The sequence below is a fragment of the Solanum verrucosum genome, unplaced genomic scaffold (assembly GCF_900185275.1).
Source record: "Solanum verrucosum unplaced genomic scaffold, falcon-dt-bn FXZP01000086.1, whole genome shotgun sequence".
NCBI lineage: Eukaryota > Viridiplantae > Streptophyta > Magnoliopsida > Solanales > Solanaceae > Solanum > Solanum verrucosum.
Window position 1 is genome coordinate 891,688 of NW_026020100.1, and position 22,527 is coordinate 914,214.

General features: G+C 33.6%; 3 protein-coding genes and 1 pseudogene across 3 annotated transcripts; 2 read left to right on the forward strand and 2 right to left on the reverse strand.

Annotated features, from left to right (window-relative positions):
- Positions 1-5,143: 5,143 nt before the first annotated feature.
- LOC125824952 (non-specific lipid-transfer protein 1-like) lies at positions 5,144-5,504 on the reverse strand (annotated as a pseudogene).
- A 2,129-nt stretch (positions 5,505-7,633) lies between these two features.
- On the reverse strand, positions 7,634-8,008 carry LOC125824971 (non-specific lipid-transfer protein Lac s 1-like). The gene has a single exon (XM_049504317.1). The coding sequence runs from the start codon at positions 8,006-8,008 to the stop codon at positions 7,634-7,636; it is 375 nt and encodes a 124-aa protein (XP_049360274.1).
- Positions 8,009-9,241: 1,233 nt separating this feature from the next.
- Positions 9,242-11,460, forward strand: LOC125824949 (60S ribosomal protein L18a). The gene is made up of 4 exons (XM_049504299.1): positions 9,242-9,315; positions 9,398-9,513; positions 9,760-9,823; positions 11,032-11,460. Exons 1-4 carry the CDS (start codon positions 9,301-9,303, stop codon positions 11,371-11,373), a joined length of 537 nt encoding a protein of 178 aa, XP_049360256.1. The 5' UTR covers positions 9,242-9,300; the 3' UTR covers positions 11,374-11,460.
- A 970-nt stretch (positions 11,461-12,430) lies between these two features.
- LOC125824938 (uridine/cytidine kinase UKL1, chloroplastic) lies at positions 12,431-21,673 on the forward strand. Its single transcript, XM_049504286.1, has 14 exons — positions 12,431-12,844; positions 13,265-13,356; positions 13,951-14,020; positions 14,179-14,297; positions 15,002-15,098; positions 16,543-16,622; positions 17,023-17,217; positions 17,594-17,677; positions 17,778-17,838; positions 19,197-19,257; positions 20,526-20,619; positions 20,700-20,772; positions 21,120-21,202; positions 21,282-21,673. The coding sequence occupies exons 1-14, from the start codon at positions 12,643-12,645 to the stop codon at positions 21,426-21,428; spliced, it is 1,458 nt and encodes a 485-aa protein (XP_049360243.1). The 5' UTR covers positions 12,431-12,642; the 3' UTR covers positions 21,429-21,673.
- The last annotated feature ends 854 nt before the right edge of the window (positions 21,674-22,527 follow it).

Here is a 22,527-nt window from a genome sequence, read left to right on the forward strand (position 1 = left end):
CATGCCATCAAAGCTATGTTGTACCAGAAGATAGAACCAAAGAATGAAATTAATTGATTGTACAGTAAGGAAGCTTACTTGATGACATATAAGGCAAAGTTGATGCTTGTAAGAGGTGAACAATTCTGGAATGTATTGCCAGAACATGCGATGGTCCCACCTGATCTTGTGAAAACAATGGGTAAACTAAAGCTCAAAAGAAGTAGGAAAAAAGATACAACAATTAAAAGAACATGAGAGTGGGCTCACTCAAGAAAAAGAATTAAAATGACATGTAGTAAGTGTGGTGAATCAACTCACAATGCAAGGACATGCAATATAAGAACATTACTCATTTACATATCTCTCTGTTATTAGTATTATATAGTTGACTGTACCCCTAAATTTTAGCACATAAACATTGTATTTTCAATTTGTTGAAGAAGAACAAGAGGCAACATTGAAGAAAAAAAAGGACAGAACTGAGGAAGAATTGAAGAAGAACAAGAAGCTTCATAGTTTATGATGTTAATAGGTCAGCCCATAGACCAACACAAAATGAAGAATACCATATCATGCCCACACCTGAATTGTCACAACAACAGTATGAACCATTTGGTCCTACTATAGAACCTGAAAGTGATCCATATATAAGGCCTCCATTCATATATGAAAATCGCACAAAACTGAAGATGAGGATGAATCAACAAAGAGCAACTAAAAATAAAGTTATATCATTTAGAGGTGATCATGCTGGAATTAGTGATCCTACATATTTGCCTTACTCACGTACTAAGCTCACTTGGAAAGGAAAAGAAGTTGTCACTGACAATCAGCTGGAAAGAGAGAGACACAAGAAGTTGGGCAGTTGAAGACAACAGAAGTTGATGAGAAATCTCAGATTTGAAGTGTTCTGGATAGTGCAAAAAGTTGTGTGCTTTTATTTATTTTTGCTTGAAGTTGGTAGATGCAAAACAATGAATGCATTTATTTATTTTGGGTTGAAGTTGGTAGATGCAAAACAATGAATGCTTATATTTATTTTGGGTTGACGTTGGTAGATGCAAAATAATGAATGCTTATGTTTATTTTGGGTTAAATTCGATAGATACAAAACAATGAATGCTTATGTTTGTTTTTGCCTTGAAGTTGGTATTAAGTTATGAAGTTTAGTGAAGCATTAATGTTTCGATTTTGTGAAGTTTATTTCTAGTTCTCTACTTAGTTTGGTTAGCATTAATGTTTGATTTTTATCCAGTTTATGTGAAGTTTATTTCCAGTTTTTTAGCTAATGTTGGTAATGCATTATCGTTTCAGTTCTCTATTGACCAACTCTACTGGTTTTCAACAAACAACAAGCTGGTGAAATTCCATTCTTTTCCCCTGTACAACTACTCCCCTCATTGCAAAATACAAACTCCATAAGTACTACAACTTCATTACAAAATACAAACTCCACAGGTAATACAACACGAACAAACATTCAATTCATACATTGAGTCCTAAACATTCACTTCATAAAAAACATATACTCACTTCATGATCCTTACAAAAAACACACTGAACAAAGCACATGAAATGAAAATGATAGTTTTTTAACTTTTTGATTTTCTTCTCCAAAAACATAACTTTTCCTGCCTCTTAGGCTGAAATAAATTTCATTTCTTCAAATTTTTATCCAGATTGTCCCTTTCAGTCTTTTCCATTCCATCGACAATTCGTTTCAATTATTTTTTCAACCTTCAAGATATCCAATTTACCCTTTAGGTCTATTATAACAGTTGCTGCTCTTGGTTGGAGTTGTTGTTTATCTTTCCATTCCCAATATCCACATAAAGTGACCTACATGTAGCGTACAAATTCAACCATCAAATTTACACATTAATTTACAGAAATACTTTATGTTAATTTAACAGTTTGTATATAAACATCCAAACCTCAAATTAATTTACAGCCTACTTTGGGTCTTGGACATTTGTAGAACCTTCTTCCACTATAACAAAAATAACTTTTAGCGGCAATAAATAGACACATTAATAAAGAGTGCTAAAGTCTTTACCGACATTAATTAAGTGTCATTAGATCCAATGTCGCTAAAGGCTTTAAGGACATATACAAAGAGCGCTAATTGCCGCTAAAAATACATATTTAGCGGCAATTGAACTATTGCCATTAATTAATTGCCGCTAAAGATTATTTTTGATGTAGTGTTCTTGCATTCAAATCAGTCAAAGCCATCAAATTTAGTGCATTGAGACCACAATGACATCTTCTTGCATACGATGTTTTAAGTGAATTGATAGAGGGTTCTGACATTGTTTCGAAATCTATGTGAATGAAGTTCTTAGGTATTTTTATGGAGAAAGTGATGAAATGAGGGGAAAAAGCGAGAAACTAGAGATTTAATTAGGGATGAAATCCTAAGCGCGAAATGAAGGGAAATGGGAGAAATCATTTCTAAAGGATGAAATGAGGGGAAAACTATTAATTAGGTATTTAATTAGTCTATGTGGAGGCGGGGTCTGTTTGGCGTGCAATGTGGCGTTCATGTGGCATTTAACACACACATGGATACTTCTGTTAACTAGAAGGGTAGGTGTGGCCTAATAATTTAACGAGAGGGGTATTTTTGAGCCGAAATATAATTTAAGGGTATATTTAGGGCACGTTTGACCATGTGATAAGGTATCATGATATGATATCATAATATAGAATTATGAGATGAAATTGAAGTTTTGTTTGGACATGCGATATGAAATTTTTGTGTTGTATATTTTCTCATAAACATAAGAATCCCATAAGTTGTAAAACTATTAAAATAACCTCAATTGTTTATTCAATCTTACCAAATAAACAAAAAATTATAAAATCGCATAATAAATTATTACAAAACTATTTATTCTCCACTTAAGTAACTGTTTCATCTAACTTTAATTTATCAAACTTTAATTCAATAAAAAAATTGAACATAAATTGCAGTGTACTAGTCTTTGATATAATCCTCCTACATAGTACGAACAATTTTCTCACGTTGAACTTGCATTTCTCAATCATGTGATCGAGAAGACGAACCAACATTGTTACTTTGAGTTGTATTAAATACAAAATGGTAGAAGCAATAAATTAGGTGTTGGAGTAAATGAAGAGAACAAATTTATTACTCAGCAATCGGTTGGTGTGAGTTAAAGTGACTATATGTTGGTGAGAATAATAAATTTTATGTCAGCGAGAATAATAAATTTTAAAAAGTAATGATGTGATTATAAATTTTATTTACATATGAAATAAATGGTTAGTAGATATAAATGTGGGGTTGTTTTAACAAAATATAAACTTGTAGATCAATTTTTGCATTAAAAATATCTCAAATCATGATATGGAATTCCCATATCATGTTTTTTGGAGAATATAGAATCACATCTCATGAAATGGAATCAGCGTAAAATCGCATGTCCAAACGCTGATTCCATATCGTGATATGGTATCTCATGGCCAAACGCCTACTTAAACTATTTCAGATAGTATAAGGATAGTTTTGAGCCTTTTCCGTTTTTATATAAAAAATCATAAATTTGGATATATTTTTGTGTAGAAAATGATTAACAATGGGTTTGGAATGGGGAAGAAGTTAGAGGTTTTGTTTTGAAAAAGGTATTTGGAGAATTAGGAAAAATATTTAAAATAATAGAATAAATTTTTGTTTAAATTAAAAGTGTTTATAGGCTAAAAAAAACACTATAAGTTAAAAATGATCAACTTATGACTATTAAGTATTTATCAAATGTGTAGATAGACTAAAAAGAATGCTTAAATCAATTTGACCAACTTATAAATTTCACGTGTCATTAACTATATCATTATCGTATCTCGAATAATTTCATTGTACAAGAAACTAAACGGATAAGAGTATGAAGAAGAAATGGACGTTGCTTCAATAACTGGAAATAGTATTTGATGCTTAAAGTGTTGGCATTCGCCTCGTTTATCAACTATTTAACTTTAAATATTGTATTAGTTACTATCAGCTCATATATTAATACACAAGTAATCAAGAACTCAATCAATAGTTTCATTAACAAAAATTTATTTTGTTAATATATGATGGAGAACGTTTCGCACACGTATTAATTATTGTCTTTTGAGTACGTTTAAATATGGACTTACGTCTTATTACTCACGTAAATAGCTAATTTATTCCATTTTGAATAGTTTAAAGTCTGAATTTCGAACTGTCTTATAGCTAACTTATTCCATTTTGAATAGTTCATTAAATAATTGGTAGCTAGGTTGTATATTAGAACTTATAATTGGGAAACTTTCGCAAATAGCCACTATAATAAATTTAATTATGCTCCATAGCTATAATTTGCATATTTATGAGTTGTAGCGAGAGTTTAAGTTATCTCGTTTGTATAATTCGCATAAGATTTGTATAATTTACGAATACATTTGAATAATTCAGTTATTTTTGTATAAACTCGAAATAACGAATTTATACAATTACAAACATCAGAAGTGTAAACAGTTATACAAATTTCGAATTATACAAAAGTTGTACAAATTATATTATACAAATTTTGAATTATACAAACGTGCGTATTATACGAAACTAAAAGGCTAAACCGCATAATTATAGCTAAAAATAGGTCGCGAATTGTAATTAAGGCAAACTATAACTATGTTAACTAATTAACTAGTATATGTTGGATCCGACTCCTCTCCATTTTCATTGTCTCCATTTTCCTCAAGTTCTAGCCTTGATTAATGACATATGGCATAAGTTAGATTTAATGGCTAAGATTCAATTAATTAGAATATATCCCTAACCATGATTTAGATAATAAATATATTATTATATCAATTAAAAATAATCCTATTATTTCTCCTCTTTTCTCCTAATTATTCCCTTCAAGTCCGATTGTTTATCTCTTTTCTCCATATATGTTTACGTGTAATTTTCCCCATTTTATATTTAATTAGATGGAGTTTAAACATATAAAAGTTCTTATCGAAATATAAAACCATATTGGAATTAAATTACGGAACATACTAATTTGAGGCCATCTTCTCAAATAGTATACCTTAATTTATATATACATTAAACCCAAACAAGAAAAATATTATTTTTGTAGCTCTTTTTGCATTTTCTATCTTTTCTTTTTCTTCACTTCACCTTTGAGCAATCAACATTTGGGCCAATCTCGAAAGGAACACTTGCTCCACATTGTCCGGGGATACTAGCAGCGCGACTAAGTTCTTCGTCCGTGGCATGCGATGCAAGACTCTTTACACACGAGCACGCGCTCTGACGGTCTGCAGTAGTAGTAGTAGCAGAAGCGATAAGAGATTCAAGTCCGTTACAACAATCTATCGGAACACTTCCACCAAACAACACATAGTTAAGACATGGTTTAACGCCATCGTAGACGGTGTCACACGTGATCACCGCCTTAGCCAGTGTTGGTGCCAACCACGTAAATTATCAAGATGAATGAAAGAAGCATTAATCTAGGGCTAGTGGCCATTATAGCATTTGTAGTTTGAGTAATGTGAAGTAACTATGTATGTGGAGTACTATTATATATTTATAAACTGCTGAAGGCTGTTTAATTATTCTTCGGATTAGCCTCACTTAGGAGTTTATAGTATACAAAATGATGATTACAATGAGAATATAAAATTAGGGAAATTTTCATATTTTATTTTCATTTATGTAAATTTCTTCAAATTAAAATATTTGATATACAATTGACGGTGTATTAATAAACAATATGGTGTAGGACAATTGACTCTAGTTTACTTCGGGTAGTTTTTTATTCTCTAGGTGATTCTTTGTTATCTCTTTTAAGTAGTAGTTTTTCTTGTTCTAGCTAGCTAGCTATGCTATTTAATTACTAATATATATTTGATTGCGTTAGGAGATACTATATTAATACATTAAAGAATATTGATTGCCTAGACTAAGATCTACATTTCACTATCTAAATTTGATTATATTTCATTTGATTTAGGATCACCTAGATGTTTTCACTTATATTTAGGAGGCTTGCGTTTGCTTTTGTTGATCATATTAGTTCATTACATAGTAATTGGTCATAGGAAATATCACCACCATGTACAATTTTCTTTTAATGCAAGACGGTTTATGTAATGAGGTCTGAATATATATGATCCAGTATTTTTAAGTATTATGATAGCTAGTGCTTGATCTTATAGCTTCCGCTCCTCAAGTGGTATGATGTAGACGATCTTAATTTAGCTTTGAATATTAGTCAAATTGACTCTCATGAAGTGAAACGTGACAACTATTTTGGAACAGAAGGAGTAATAGAATAAATCGTGCACATCTTGGCTTAGCTTTTAATTTTAGTTTAACGCTATTTATAATGGATAATAAAAGTTTGGTTCTTTTAATGTGACCAAAAGATTTTATTTTAATCACGATAAAAGTACAAACAGTACTAGACTTATTAGGCATATACCTCTTCATACCGTTGAAACTATAACATCTTAATAACAAGAGATAAGTGTCAAAACCACACTTAAACTATGCCATTTTTTTGAGTTTCATACCTAAACTATTGAGAGTGTGAGTTTCATACCTAAACTATCATTTTTTAGTTTGAGAAACACACCTATATTTGTTATATCACTCTCATCATGGTGTGTGTAATACACTCTCTCTTTTATTTTAAAAAATTATCACATCACACTCCATATGGACAAAATATTTAACTTTGACAAAATTAAATAAATTATTAGTATTAGTTAAAATTTAAAATTTAAAAATTATTATCCAAAAAAATAATATTTCTTTTATAAAATAAAATGTAAAATATTTTTCTCACCCCCTCCCCCCACCCCTTACCATTTTTTTTTTGTTTAAATTTCTTTTATAAAAGTACTTTTTTTTTACTTCATTTCCTCTCCCTCTCCCCTTTTAAAATACTAATTTAGATATTATTTTATTTTTTAAAAAAAAATAATTCTACTCTCCCCACATAACCCTCCGCTTCCAATTTTTTTCTCATTTAGTGTTAAATATGTACATATCGAAAATATTTTTTACTTGCCACCGCAAGACTTTTTTTTAATTTTTAATTTATTTATGTTATATTTGTACACTAGTAAAAAAAAAATCTAAAAATATATGTATGTACATATCTAACACAAAATGAGAAAAATGTAAAAAAATAAAATAATAAGGACCGGAGGGTTAGAATTTTTATTTTTTATAAAATAAAAAAATATCAATTTTTTTTGGGGGTACGTAGAGGAGGTGGTGGAGTGGGTAAAAAAAAAAATTAAAATAATTTTTTTTTATGGATAGTAATACTTTAATATATAATTTTTAATTAATATTAATAGTTTATTATTTAATTTTTATCAAGGTGAAATATTTTATCCATGTGGAATGTCATGTGTCAAGGTTTTTTCAAAATAAAAGAGAGAGTGCATTACACACACTGGGATGTGTTTCTCAAACTAAAAAATGATAGTTTAGATATGAAACTCACACTCTCAATAGTTTAGGTATGAAACTCAAAAAAAGGGGATAGTTTAGGTGTGTTTTTGACATTTATCTCTAATAACAACTTTATTTTCAACAAACCATGTTATTACATAGAGAACTAGCAACATATATATATATATATTATTTGACCTTTGAGCAGTCCACATCTGGGCTAATCTTGAACGGAACACGGGCGTGACATCGTCGGGACAGACCGGCTGCGCGGGCGAGTTCTTCAGGGGTTGCACTATAAGCAACACCCTTGATGCATGAGCAAAAGCTCTTGCGATCAGGGATAGTTTTGGCGGTAGAAATAAGAGATTTAAGTCCACTGCAACATTCTGGTGGCACAGGTCTACCACCAAGTACGATGTAAGTGGCACATCCCTCGAGGCTGCTAAACACCGTGCTACACGATAGTAACGCCTCCGCTGGAAGTGCCACTGCCAGAACCGTGCAAATGAGGAGCAAATTAAGTGATTTTTTAGGACTTAACAAATTGGAATAACTAGCCATTGCCTTAATTGGAAGTATTCTTGTTGAGGAAAGCTTAGTGAAGATTTTAAGTATTTATACATACCCAAATTTTATTGTTTGACTTGGCATCGATTGCTAGCTGGACTTTCTTGTATAGTTTATTTTTCTTGTTTTGTTGTTAACTTCGAATAATCCATGTTTTTATCACTAATATTAGTATATACATATAGGATACGTAAATGTGACTAATTATGGACATATTTTGCTTTTTCATATAAAGAAAATTAAGTGTCACAAGATTGTGACTAGAAAAGAAAGGAGTGTTCCAAAGAATAATTATATTTCTTCGTCTCAAATTAGGGTCATGAATGCTAAATTGCTTAACTATTCTACTCATACGAAATACTTTATTATGATGTTGCAAAATAATAATAATCAATTGACGTGAGAGGTCAATTCTTGATTATGCACCCCTACTAAGAAAATTCACAATATGATATTATATTTAATGTTAAATTGACTCTTATTTTCGTTCAATCAACAACATATTAGAAGTTTTATGATTATTGAGAAAATATGTTCAACAAACCGTAAAAATTGAAGCGGTGGTTCCACTTTTTCTCGACTAAGTAAATAAGAGCTCTATAGGTCACTAGCTACGACGTCAATCCATCTACCAATTGGTGCCTCTTTGTTAAATTCATTATTAGTTTTGTTATCCTTTAGATCGAATATATAATTTTTAGTAGTAGTAAATAACAAGGCAAACAAGGACACGTATACATACCTCGAGTGTGTCCCAATTGATCAAGACAACATAAGTTCTAGTGAGCAAAACTACATTTTTCGCAATTCTTTTTTTTAAAAAAAATCGTGGTGTTTGGATCAATTTGTGTGCATCTCAACTAATTTCACAAAATATTTGTCGTCTTCCACAATAACAATTATCTGATCCGTTGAAATTCAAATCTAAAATCTCATAATTTTCCACCTACTTCATTAACCACTATACTAGGTTATTTCCTTGGTGTACATTTTTTAAATTTAAAAAAGAGAACAAGAAATATATGTTAAATCATAAATGGTACAATGTGTCCAATTAAAAGGAAAAACATAAATAATGATACTGTTTACTGGACTTCTCCTTTTATAACTGTAATATTGGGCCAGATTTTATTCAAATTGCATCAAGTTTGGGCTGGCCCATTTTCTAGCCCAGATCACGATGATTTTCTCTAAATTTCCAAACAAAAACCCTAATCCTTCATTCACCATCGCCACAGACGGACACAGAGCTGCTTGAGAGGGAGAGAGAGAGGACGGCACTGAAAATGGTGACCTTCAAAGTAAGGTCTTACACTTGTTTTTCTTCTCCCATTTCTTACGGTTCAGTTGTTAATACCAGCTTTGTTTCTGTTCTGTTTCCAGTTTCATCAGTACCAGGTGGTGGGTAGAGCTCTTCCATCAGAGACCGATGAACACCCAAAGATCTATCGCATGAAACTTTGGGCTACCAATGAGGTCCGTGCGAAATCCAAGTTCTGGTGAGTACCTGTCTACTCAACTAATCATTTTTGGCGATGATCGCATTCTTAGTATTAATGTATAATCGCCGAAGTAGCCAGTGCATATGCGAAATTATTATGGTTACGTATATTTTTGAAGGAATTTCAATTATATGTTGAGTTTAAGCTGAATGCATTAGGTGCCAGAAGCATATTATTAGATAGTTGAATGTGTATTGAGAAGTGATTGTACTGAATGGATGTTGGTTGATTTACTGGAAAAAGGTACTTTTTGAGGAAGCTGAAGAAGGTTAAGAAGAGCAACGGGCAGATGCTTGCTATTAATGAGGTATGGTGTATATATTTACACTTTTGTGATGTGTCTATGGATGAATTAATATGACTTTCAATTTATTTCGGGTATGTACTTGTATATTTGGTTTTTCATGTCAAAGCTAGTATGTTGAAGCGTAATGAACAATCAACTGTGTCTCAACACTGGATTAGTTGGATTTATCAGGATCCATCATGTTAATATTAGTTTTACCCTAATTTATTTGGGCTGGGGTCTGTTTATGCTTTGAAAAGCTTACATTGGCAAGCTGTTGTTTTTCAGTACCTCAAATTGATTTTGCGCCATGCATCTATTGCCTTCTTGTCTTCTTTCTTTTTACATCTTTTTAGTCTTTAAGTTGTAAAGCAAGAACTATCTTATGGGATTGCTGTATCTGATGTCCTAGAGGTGAAATGTAGACAGTTGACCTTCCAATTAGAGTGTAGAGGACACTTTGGTTAGGACCTTATGAAAACAGTTCTCCTTGTACAACATGATATTGCAGGTATAAAAAACATGTTTGGAAAGCTTTGTGTTACTAATTTTGAGTTACTATTTTTCCCATATTGATTACATATGAGCCAGTTTGAGGGGATTGCTGGCTTTCTGTTCTGCTTGCTAGTTTTCTATAATAGCAGTGTCCAAGCCACCCTTCCTGTCTTATTCATGTTTCAAAGTGTTTTATTAGGAGCCACATCCAGTGATTCCTGCTATTACAAGTTACAACAACAGTTGCTTTTTTGTTGAATTGCTCTGCCTAGTTTCCATTTGCAAGTTTTTAGTTTTAGAGGGACGCTTTGGTTTTGAGTTTGTTCAGTTGCTTTCAGTACAATTTTGCTGATGATGCTTGGTGCTCTTAAATCTAGAACATAGTATATATTGTTGCTATTTGTTAGTAATATTTATATATATATATACACACACACACACACATACTATTCCTATTTTGCATGACAAAAAGAGTATTTTATGGTGATATTACTCATCTCATACATTATATATATATATTGGAGATGAGGGGTCAGTTTCTGTGACAAGTTCAATGATGGAAGCATTTAGGGAGAAAGTTTGGAAATGTGTGTTTATTGATAAGTTGGGGGGAGACTGGAGAGTGATGGGCAATTTGGCCAAACACCCTGTTGAGGGACTTTTTGAACTTTACTTTTAAAGTGGTGTATGACTTTTTTGTATGATTGACTGAAATATTATGTTTGTCTCTGTAGATCTTTGAGAAGTACCCTACTAAGATCAAGAACTACGGCATTTGGTTGCGTTATCAGAGTCGCACTGGGTACCACAACATGTACAAGGAGTACCGTGATACCACATTGAATGGAGCTGTAGAACAGATGTACACAGAGATGGCTTCACGTCACAGGGTCCGCCATCACTGCATCCAGATCATTAAGACAGCCACTATTCCAGCTAAACTGTGCAAGAGGGAGAGCACCAAGCAGTTCCATGACTCCAAAATCAAGTTCCCCTTGGTGTTCAAGAAAGTCAGACCACCTACTAGGAAACTCAAGACTACATACAAGGCTACAAAACCCAACTTGTTCATGTAACATGTTAGGTCATAAGTTTATTGAGAAGCAACTTAGAATTCATTTAAATTTTGTTGCACTAGTTCGCCAGTTTGGCATTAATGGAAAACCTTTATGTCCCTTTTTCCTTATAACTCTAGGTATCAGACAGTTAAAGTTTCTCCTTTCTGAGTTTTAAATTTGTTTGCTTCAACAGTTCCAGTTCAAGTTTTATGTGCTCTCTCATGGTTGGTTGGTCGGTCAATTTGTTGGGATTTTGTTATTGTTTTGTGATAGTACTACTATAATACAATTGGTGTCAACTTGATGCTTAGAGTTGGCTTGCATGATACCTCTTTCCTGATCAACAGATGGTATTGGGTAAAGAAGCTAATGAGACCATTTGCTCAGATGAACGGAGAGAATATATGGTGAAATGAAGCATTCTTTCTGTATAGTTGTGTCATATTAGGCATCTTTTCCTGCTTTCTTACAATGATTTTACTGTTGATGCAGCATATAGATAAAGTGGTGTCAATTTTCAGCTTTACTGATATACTTGGCTGCACTTTGATTTCCTCAGGCCCCTTGTGCTTGTGTTAGTTTTATCATTTAGGTATTGATATTCAAGCAGTGCCATGGCACAATACCGTCCCCATGAGGAATGCTTATATTTATATACGTGTTTAAGTAGTTCATTTCTTTTTTAAATTTATTAAAAATCTCTTGGCTCCGCCTCTGCCCAGAACAATGAAGCAGTTAAAGTTGTGTTGCTATGGTGTGGACAACAATGAAATACCATTTTTAGCACCTTTTCTGGAGTTGTTCTCAAATTACATTACAACTATATGAAATTTTGCAAGTGAGATCTTGGAATTTGGTGTGTATAACATTAGACAGGATGGTGTGCACAGAGATAGGTATTTTCAGAGCCTCTACTAATTCAAAACAAAAATAATATATCAAATAAAATCACATGATAAGTGAGGGACATATTATATTAGTTAGATGAGATCCATTACACTAAATGCTATTTTATTGGCTAATTTGTTTGTTTTTTGAATAACCAATTCTCAAGATTTTTTTCTATTTTTATTTTCATTTTACCATTTTTACTCCTATCAACCAAGGTACAATTAGTCCACTAGGTTAATGAAATGGATTTCGAAGAACATATTCTGAAAAAGAAATATATTAGTAGGTAGCTAAGTTTGTTTCTGATATACTAAATATTCTCACCATTGACTATTTACCTAATTGTTTTCTTGCCTTCCCTTTTAAAGCAGTCAAGAAAAATATAAAAAAGTAATTATGTCGCCGGTGCCGGATGAAACAACGGCGATAGATTACGTGATGGAAGCAGCTTCTGGTGCACACTTTTCCGGTCTCCGATTTGATGGACTTCTCACTTCTTCTTCATCTTCTCCCCGTGCTTCTCCTACTCCTACCCCCACTCACTTCTCCACCCCTACCCCTCTTGATTCCACTGCTCCTAAACAGCCTTTCGTCATCGGTAATTCCTCCAATTTTCTATTACTTCTCCTACTTGTTCGAGTGAATCAAATACGTATTTATTTTAGACTAAATTGTGGTTGCCTATATAAATATTCAGTATCTGTTTTGCTTTATTTGTACGCCTACTTCGTTTCGAAATTTTGATCGGTTATATGAAGCCGTTGATTGACTGATTTGATTGCAATGTGGCAATTAGTTTAAGATTTCTGTGTACAATTTACCTACTTATAATGGCCCAGAATAAAGGAGAATAGATATTGAAGTATTAAACCCCTTCCTCCAAATATATATATATATATATATATATATATATTGCACTCTTTAGGGTTTAGCTGTTGTTTTTACTTTTTGGATTTCTTCATGGAGATTCTACTATAATGATTTAGGCCTTATATTTGTTCTATTATTTTATGAACAGGGGTTTCTGGAGGAACAGCGTCAGGTAAGACTACTGTGTGTGACATGATCATCCAACAACTTCATGATCATCGTGTTGTGCTGATTAATCAGGTATGTCTCAGGTTCTTGTCCTTGCTTTCTTAATGATTGGGGTCAAAGCCACACAAAATATATCTGTGACTTGATTTACCAAGTTATAATAAATATAAATAAATAAAAGAGAAGAAAACAAGAATGCATTCCTCCTAAGTTGGATGGCATTATGCCATTAATGTTGGTATGCTTGAGTATGATACTACATTTTCCAATGGCTACAAGATAATGGGTATGGGTACCATCGTCTAGTTAGTTTATTTAGTTGGCACTTTTTTGCCAATGTAAACAGTGTGGATAACCTTTTGGATTTTGTTAGTTCCCTATCTCTTTTACAGTAGAGTAGTAGGGTTCCCTATTGACTGTTTCACAAGTTTTTGCCAAGCTAGCTCCATATTTTTCTGTTTGGAGCAGCTTTCTTGCACACTGTGCTTTTGTAACTTTGCATTTTCTTGATGATTTCTAATATCAGTAATTACTTTATCAAAATAAAAATAAAAATAATGGGTATGGGTACCACATTAGTATGCATGTTGATCATCTTCATCCTGGAAGATATGTGGAGAAGTTCGAAACATTTAATTTAATAACATAATTTTGATGATAATGCAGGACTCATTCTACCGTGGTTTGACGCTCGAAGAAATGAAACATGTCCATGAATATAATTTTGATCACCCAGGTAATGCATAGATGTAATTGTTTAACTGGTGAAGATCTGGAAATTAGGGCTCCTGTTCTTTTCATGGCTTGATTTAGTTTTCAGTTAAGCAACCTCTGGTGCTATTATGTGCAGGAGCATGAGTTCTAACTCCCAAATAATACATGATTTACTTTCAGATGCCTTTGACACTGAGCAGCTCTTAGAGTGCGTTGAAAAGTTAAAATCTGGGATGTCGGTCCAAGTTCCAATTTATGACTTTAAAACCCATCAAAGATGTTCAGATAGCTTTCGCCAGGTATGTATTTGTACCATGTTACTGTAGCATTTTTCTGTGTCCCTCCTTTTCTCTTTTTTCATGAGAACATTTCACACTATGCTCCTCATTTAAGGTCATTGGACAGCATTAGATGTTTCAAGTTTGAGTTTGTCGACTAACATGTTTTTGGCATTGCTGATTTTACTTGACTCTCGGTTCTTATTGCTACAAAGGATCAAGTAAGACCTTTAAGCTTATTGCCTTTTTTTTTTTTTTTGATAACCGAGAAATCCGTCCTTGACCCGCCCTTTGGACCAATCACAGCCTTCTAAACTTGGTGGATAGTGGGCCCGCCCCTCTACCCTTCTCCACTTAAATACCGGGCTTCGCTTTGCGTGGTGTGGGGCTTGAACCTGCGACCTAAGCCACAAATCCTCCACCTTTTGCCACTTGAGCTAGGCCTTGGGGGCTTAAGCTTATTGCCTTTTGGCACATCCTTTATAGGAGTAACGAGATTTCCCCAGTCAATTTGTATCAACTTGTGTCTGGACTGCTGCACAGTTGTTCCATTTTACATGACTCACCCATCAATTTTGTTTTTCACGGGTGTATAAGATATTGCGCTTCTGTGTCTCTTAAGAAGAGCAATCATAATGCATACAGCTTGCTAGTTAATTTTCTTTGTGTTTGTTTATTCTTTTCTTTAGCAACTTAACAAATCTCTAGCATGTAAATTCTGCCAGGTGAATGCATCTGATGTTATCATCTTGGAGGGTATTCTTGTTTTCCACGATGTGCGTGTTCGCAATCTGATGAGTATGAAGATCTTTGTTGATACAGGTTCCACTTCTTTAATTAATTTTGGCACTCTGTTACATGATGCCATGCATATGCATCTCCATCCCAGCTTATCATTCGTCATCCATGTTTCTGTTGCATCAAATTTCTTTTACTTTGCATGCACGTTCCATCAAGCTTATAAGCTTCATTAGCTTCTAGTTCCAAAAAAGAATTTTAAGTTTTATGCTTTTATGGACAGTGCAATCCAATATTCCAGGCTTATTTTTTTTAACTTATCAATCACTTCTGCAACTCCCCACAAAAATATTCTACATGTCGCTGATTTCTAGATTTCAGAAAAGAAGAAGAGTTGACTAAGTTATTGTCTGAACAGTTAACTTCATCATTTTCAAGCATTGATTGCTTAAATAATCGTTGATAATAGGTTTGACTTTTGGTAGCACCTTATCATGGTTAGACTGAAAGTCAGAATCTCCAGGTTGTGATCTAGCATGGTTCCATAATCATTCTGTTTCACCCTGACTAAAATGATATTCATTTATGTATGATCTACAGTCATATGTGAGGAACAGAATGTTTCACTTGGTAATTAGAAGCAATCATTCGACAACCAAGTTGTGGGAAGCATTACTTCTGCACATCTCCCGTGACATATACACAGTAGAGTACAATTTATACACAGTGAAGTACAATTAAACTCCATTATTTATCCAACCCAAGGCAAATATTTATATCAAGTTTCTGTTTCAACTTTAGCTAAAGTCGGACAATATTCAATTCATGTCAAACCATAAACACACAAAAAGTAGTACTCCCTCCGTTTCATAAAGAATGGCCTTATTTCCTTTTTAGTCTGTTTCAAAAAGAATGACCCCTTTCCTTTTTTGGCAACACTTTAACTTCAGCTTTCCACATGATATGTTTAAGGCCACAAGATTAAAGGGCATTTTGGTACATTTGACATAACTTTAATTTAGAACCACAAGATTAAAAAGTCTTCTTTCTTTTCTTAAACTCCGTTCCAAGTCAAACTAGGACATTCTTTTTGAAACGGAGGGAGTAATAAATAAGTAAAAGATATACCTTGAACCTACAGGTTACCAAAGTTGTTTCAGTAATTTAAGGGGAGCTTGTAATAATTTGCTTTAAGGCCCTTTAGTGGTATTTTGCTAATTAATTCACATAATGAACTAAAGTAGACTACTTCATAAAAAAAAAAAACATGAACTAAAGTAGACTACCAAGATCGTGTTAAACTTTTCCTTCTGGAGTCTCTTTAGCTTAGAAGTTCTTACTGTTCTAGAAGGGAGTGTTTTCATTTGAAGAGTTGTTAACACTTTAGCCTTTTTGAGTATTCTTTAGTTTTACCCCATTGAAACTATCTTGATGCTTCTCTCTTATTGGAAGTTCTGTCCTTATATTGTGAGAGATGACTTTTCTTTGTCATGAATGCGCTTTACTGGTTATAATTGCTTTATGCTAGATGCTGACGTGAGGCTTGCTCGTAGAATAAGACGTGACACAGTGGAGAGAGGTAGAGACATAAACTCAGTACTTGAACAGGCAAGCTTTCCTTTCTTGAAATATGTTATACTTGGTCTTTAAAGTAATCTAGGTTATTTTCTTTCTTAACTAAGCCATAGTTTTTCACCTGTGCGCTAGAAGTTATTTAAATTTGGAAGGGAAAAAGCTAACTGTTATCCTTGTTTTTGAGTTCAAAATTCAAATACTATCTTTATTTTTTGGGTAATATCTTATGCATGGGTATTTGCTAAGAATTTCAAATCTCCTTAACATGAGGTTTTTTTCTCTTTTTTCAGCTATTTGGTAGTTATTCAAGATTGACGTGTTCTTCTTAAAAGTTTAAACTCATGTGTATATTTAATCCTGTTTATATGGCTTTAAGGTACAGTGTAAAAAAAATGACCCAGAAAATCTTAAATTTTTTCTCTCAATCATGCAGTATGCGAAGTTTGTCAAGCCTGCTTTTGATGATTTTGTTCTTCCTTCAAAGAAGTATACTGATGTTATCATACCTAGAGGAGGTGATAATCATGTTGCTATTGATTTGATTGTCCAACATATTCGCACAAAGCTTGGTCAGCATGATCTTTGCAAGATATATCCGAATGTGTATGTTATTCAGTCAACTTTTCAGGTATGCTCATCACTCGTTATTATGCTAGTGAACGAGCAATGCTTTTCCCTTTTTTAGCTGAATATGGAGATCATTAGAGGTACCTAAATATGCATTAAAGTCCTCGTAGGCTTTCAGCTTCAAGTGCATTAGTTTCCGAAGGTTAGCGTAATTTACCCCTGGGCTTATATCAAAGTCAAGTGGATGTGTCTGGACAAGAAGTCAAGAAAGAAAGGAAGAAGAGAACAATTTTCATTAAAGAAGATTATTCATGTATCTCAAATGAAAAGATGAAGAATTTGCCTAACAATTAGGTTTAATTAGTGGTGAATTGGGTGACTTCTGTATGTTTATCTACTAGTGATAGACAATTACCTTTTCTTTGTCTCTATTGCAGATTAGAGGTATGCATACATTAATTCGAGATAAAGAGATTTCAAAGCATGACTTTGTTTTTTATTCTGATCGTCTTATTCGTCTGGTAAGTCTCAATTTTTAAGCACTTTGGATATAACATGATTTACTAGGCTTAATTTCTCTAGTGAGGACTTAGAAGGGAATCTGGATGAACTTTTTTTCAGGTTGTGGAGCATGGTCTTGGCCATTTGCCCTTCACTGAGAAGCAAATAGTCACTCCAACAGGTATGTTCATAAGACATTCTATATGATCTAAAGGTCATTTACCCTTTCTCTCTTTCATTTTTATCTATCATTTGAGCGGACAAGAATGATCCTGATTGTTACTTCTTAGAACGGATCAAGAATGATCCTGTCTATTACTTACTTTTGAATATACTAGGAATTAATAATTTGGTTATAAGTTGTGGGGTTTATGAAGTGTGAGCACAAATGCTATATAGGTTTGCTAGAGGCATTTGACTACCTTATATCATGATTAGATGTAAAATTTTTATCATCCAAGAAGCCCTATGGTGCTTAAATAAATGTTACTCCCTCTGTCCCAATTTATGTGACACCCTTTGATTGGGCATGGTGTTTAAGAAAGATAGGGAGACTTCTGAAACTTGTGGTTTAAAACAAGCATCAACATTTGTGTGGTTTAAATCATCTTATTAAGGGGTTCTTTTGGTATGAGGATAAGAGATAATAGTTCTGGGAAGCATTTTATCCTGCATTTGGTTAGGGCTATGAGTTAGTCCCAAGATTATTTATACTATAATGATGGGATAAGTTATCCCATAATATATATGGGATACTAATTCCATCCTCCATACCGAACGACCCCAAAGGTAAAATGAGAATTTTAAAATTAAATTATTCCTAAATATATTTGTGACAAACTAAAAAGGGAAGTGCCCCACATAAATAGGGACAAAGGGAGCCTCTTATGGAAGAATTAAAAATGTTTTCAATCCATTTCCATCAAAATAAATGCTTGACTAGATGTTTCCTCATGATTGGTTTGCATGGTCTATCTTGATGATAGAGCTTCATCATCTATTTGATGTGGAGCAAAGAACTGTGTATATATATCCATTTATGAGTACTTTTCCATTCATAGGAACCATCTACTCATCAGACCTTGTAACCATCTAGAGGATATAAATGAGTTCTGCTCTCAGGGTCATCTTTGCTTTTCCACTCGCCCTTAATTCTACCTATCAATCAACTAAGCTTTTATCCCAAACTAGTTGGGGATTATCTTTGTGTTCATTAGAAATTTTTAGTTTTTTTGATGTTCGTAACAACTAGTACAACATCTACACCTCAATTCCAAGTAAGTTGGGTCGGTTATATGGCCTTCTCTCATATTATTCTCTGTGTGCTACTTGAATCGTCTGTTGAATGTGCTCTTTGATCAGTTGATGTTCATAATCTACTTATCATTTCCCTTTCTCTTCCTTACTTTCTGAATGTTGGGTTGACAAAAACTTCTTGTTATAGCCGTTTATTAGTGATTGTGCTACTTCTCAGTTTTCTATTGCATATGTCTACTGTATATGAAACCAAACTCATATTTTTGCTTAATTCGGCTACAGGGTCAGTATACACTGGTGTTGATTTTTGCAAAAAGTTGTGTGGAGTATCCATTATTCGAAGGTGAGATTAGATCAGTCATTAACAAGGTTTCTTCACCTTGGGATATATCCTTGTTAAAGATAAGGAAGGAATTGAAATTGCACTGAGCTAGATCTCTTCTTTTTTTTTAAAATTCAGTGGCTCTCTTCATGTGTAAGCGCAAGTATGACCAATAACTGATTTGTTGGGTTTCTGTCCACCAGTGAGAAAAATTAATTCTTCCTCTGTCTAGTCTCCACTTTAGACTTGTGCCAAGCAAAGTGATACTTTTTGTTTTTCTCTGCTTTTCATTTGTTTTTGTTGAGTTAAGTTAAATCATTTAAGATCTGACCCTCATATAATGAGCCTTCTTCCAAGGGAATTGTACCCCTATATATATGATCCAAGTACGGGAGTTCAAATATATGACTGTATCTATCTTTTGTTTTACTTGGCATTTTTTTTAATCACTGTCATAAAGTTGTCTCCTCATCAGAGGAAAGACAAGGAGAATTTAGCTTTCGCTTGCTATACTTTCCAAACATGTGTATATACAGAGTCCTATATAAACAATTTGTTCATAATTTAATTTTCTTTTTACTTCCCTGATCCTAAATCGGGTGAGATAATTGTCCATGCAAGGTGTCAAGGCTAGTGCAGAAATTTTATTGTTGTAGAACGGAAACGGGTTTGAAAGTAAACTGTAGATACTAGATAAGTTCACTTGTTGACAAATGTGAGAGTATATGGCCCTTTGAATAGTGATGTATGTGTGTGTGAAAATTCCAGAAAGGAAATTATGATAATTGACTTGGGAGTTTTGATAGTTGCACATAGGTAAAGATACAGGAAATTAAATTCTTTGAATTGTTCAAGACTTTGTAAAGGATATCCCCTCGTAGTTCAAGTAATGTATGACATTGGGACAGCTTCCCAAAATTTTCTTTTCCTTTTGATTCTATCTTGTCTCCCTAGATTAGCTGTCAAAGAACATATACTAGTGTATTCTCTGGGTTGGACCACTTTTCTAGTCCTTTATCAGAACTCACTGATTTGACCACTGAGAATTTTAAATAAGGGATGTAGAAACAAACTTTACAAAAAAGGGTGTAAAATCACAGCTTCTTACATTTTGGATACTGGGTCATGAGGTGTAATTGATTCTATTAGGGTTTGGAAAATAAATGTGGTGGGATAGTCATGGTTTATTGGTATTTATGTATCCATCAAGCGGTTTGATGTTGTACATTGGGATCTCTACTTTATTCTCAGGACCAACTCATTTGCATAATGTTTATGTTTATTTGCAGTGGTGAAAGCATGGAAAATGCACTTCGTGCTTGCTGTAAGGGTATTAAAATTGGGAAAATTCTGATCCACCGTGATGGTGACAATGGGAAACAGGTATCCGTTTTGTTCTTTTTCTTTTATGTTTCCACATTGACAGGATACCATGGATAATGTGGTGAATTGTATCTGAGCAGCTTATATATGAAAAGCTTCCAAAAGACATATTGGAGCGGCATGTCCTGCTTCTGGACCCGGTACTTGCTACAGGTAATGTATTCTGGAACCCGTGACGATCTTTTCTTTTGGGAAACCAAATCTCCTACTTGTTGAAACAATTGTTCTCTCCGGTAGGCGATCTCAGTTTCTTATATCCAGTGTTTTCTTTGGGACTTGGAAATCCCTCTTCTCTAGCTTTTATTTATTGTGGGAAGATAAATTAAGGGGAAAGAGGATGTTAGTTACGTGGATCAGACTCTGGAGACTAAAATATAGTAACAGTAACAGTGCAGTTGAGTTCTTTTACCCGGTCTGGGGATGAAATGTCGTTTTCTTGACTTACTCTTGTAGATAAAAAAATAAATAGAATTTGATCATATATGCTTTTTCCTGTGAAGGTAATTCTGCTAACCAGGCAATTGAATTGCTCATACAGAAAGGAGTTCCAGAATCCCACATTATTTTCCTAAACCTCATCTCTGTGAGTTGCTGCCTCTTTGTATGTCAGATATTTGCACTGCATTTCACCATGTATCGACCTCTGCTTTCTTTTCCTGTAGGCACCTGAAGGAATACATTGTGTTTGCAAACGATTCCCTTCTTTAAAAATTGTCACGTCAGAGATCGATCATAGCTTAAATGAAGAGTACCGTGTCATTCCAGGTTTGGGAGAGTTTGGCGATCGGTACTTTGGCACTGATGACTGATAACTACACATTCTGCAAAGAGTCTCAGTATTGATGTGCTCTTAAATAGGAACTTTAGAACCCTCCAATTGGGGAGATCTGTGATCTCTCTTCTTCTGGTCTATCAACTATTTCAGCACACGTATAGAGAACACTGAACTGGAAAGTCGGTCGATGTAAAATCTAAACGACCTCTTGCTATATTGAAGCACATATTGCTTAATTTGAAACATGCATCTCTCTTTGAAGTGTGAATCAGTTATTTTCGTTGCTCTGTTGGTTGAGATGGCTGCTAATTTGGACTCTTTTGAGCCCCGTGTGTGTGTGTCCTCTGCACTTTTGAAACTGCTAGCCTTTTAAGTAAAGTACCTTCACTTTTGCTAGACTGAACAGGCAGACGTGTTAAAGGTGCTAATAGACTAAGAAGTGAATAGAAATATTTGTGTAATGCTTGTATGAGAGGTCTTCGTATCTGCATAATCTTGGTGGTAGTGTTATTCGATATCTCTGCTGGTAGATAATAGCAAGTGCACCGTAGAATAATTGAGGTGCATGCTAGTTGGTGAGGATGTTATGAATTCTTTTTGTGGTTTTATAGTTGAGAGAGTTTGAATAATTACACAGCCTATAATTTAAGTGGTACAAATAGGATCTTTCATATAATAGGAGTGAATATTATGATATTCTGTACAACAGTGTGATTTACTATTACATATCTATCATCAAAACATAAGAATGCAAGGTATACACAATACAAACAATTTCTGCAGTAAAATATATCAAGTTGGGTTGTTCGCACAATATATGAAGTTGGGTCATTCGCACAATATATTTCTAATTCCCTTTTTTGCGTGGGTGGGTGGGTGTATAATTTTTGTTTTTTAAAAATATTTGGTTTTTTAGATTTTACTCATCAATATTTTAAGTAACAAATAATAATAATAATAATAATAATAATAATATATTTAGGGTAATCTAATAAAGTGGAGTGTGGAAAGAGTAGAGCATACCCATAATTTATCCCTACTTTAGACCATCAGCTTAAGAAAAAATAGTTCAAAAAAGAATTACTAATAGATGTATTAGAAAACAACAGATAGTAACAAACATAAACTACAAC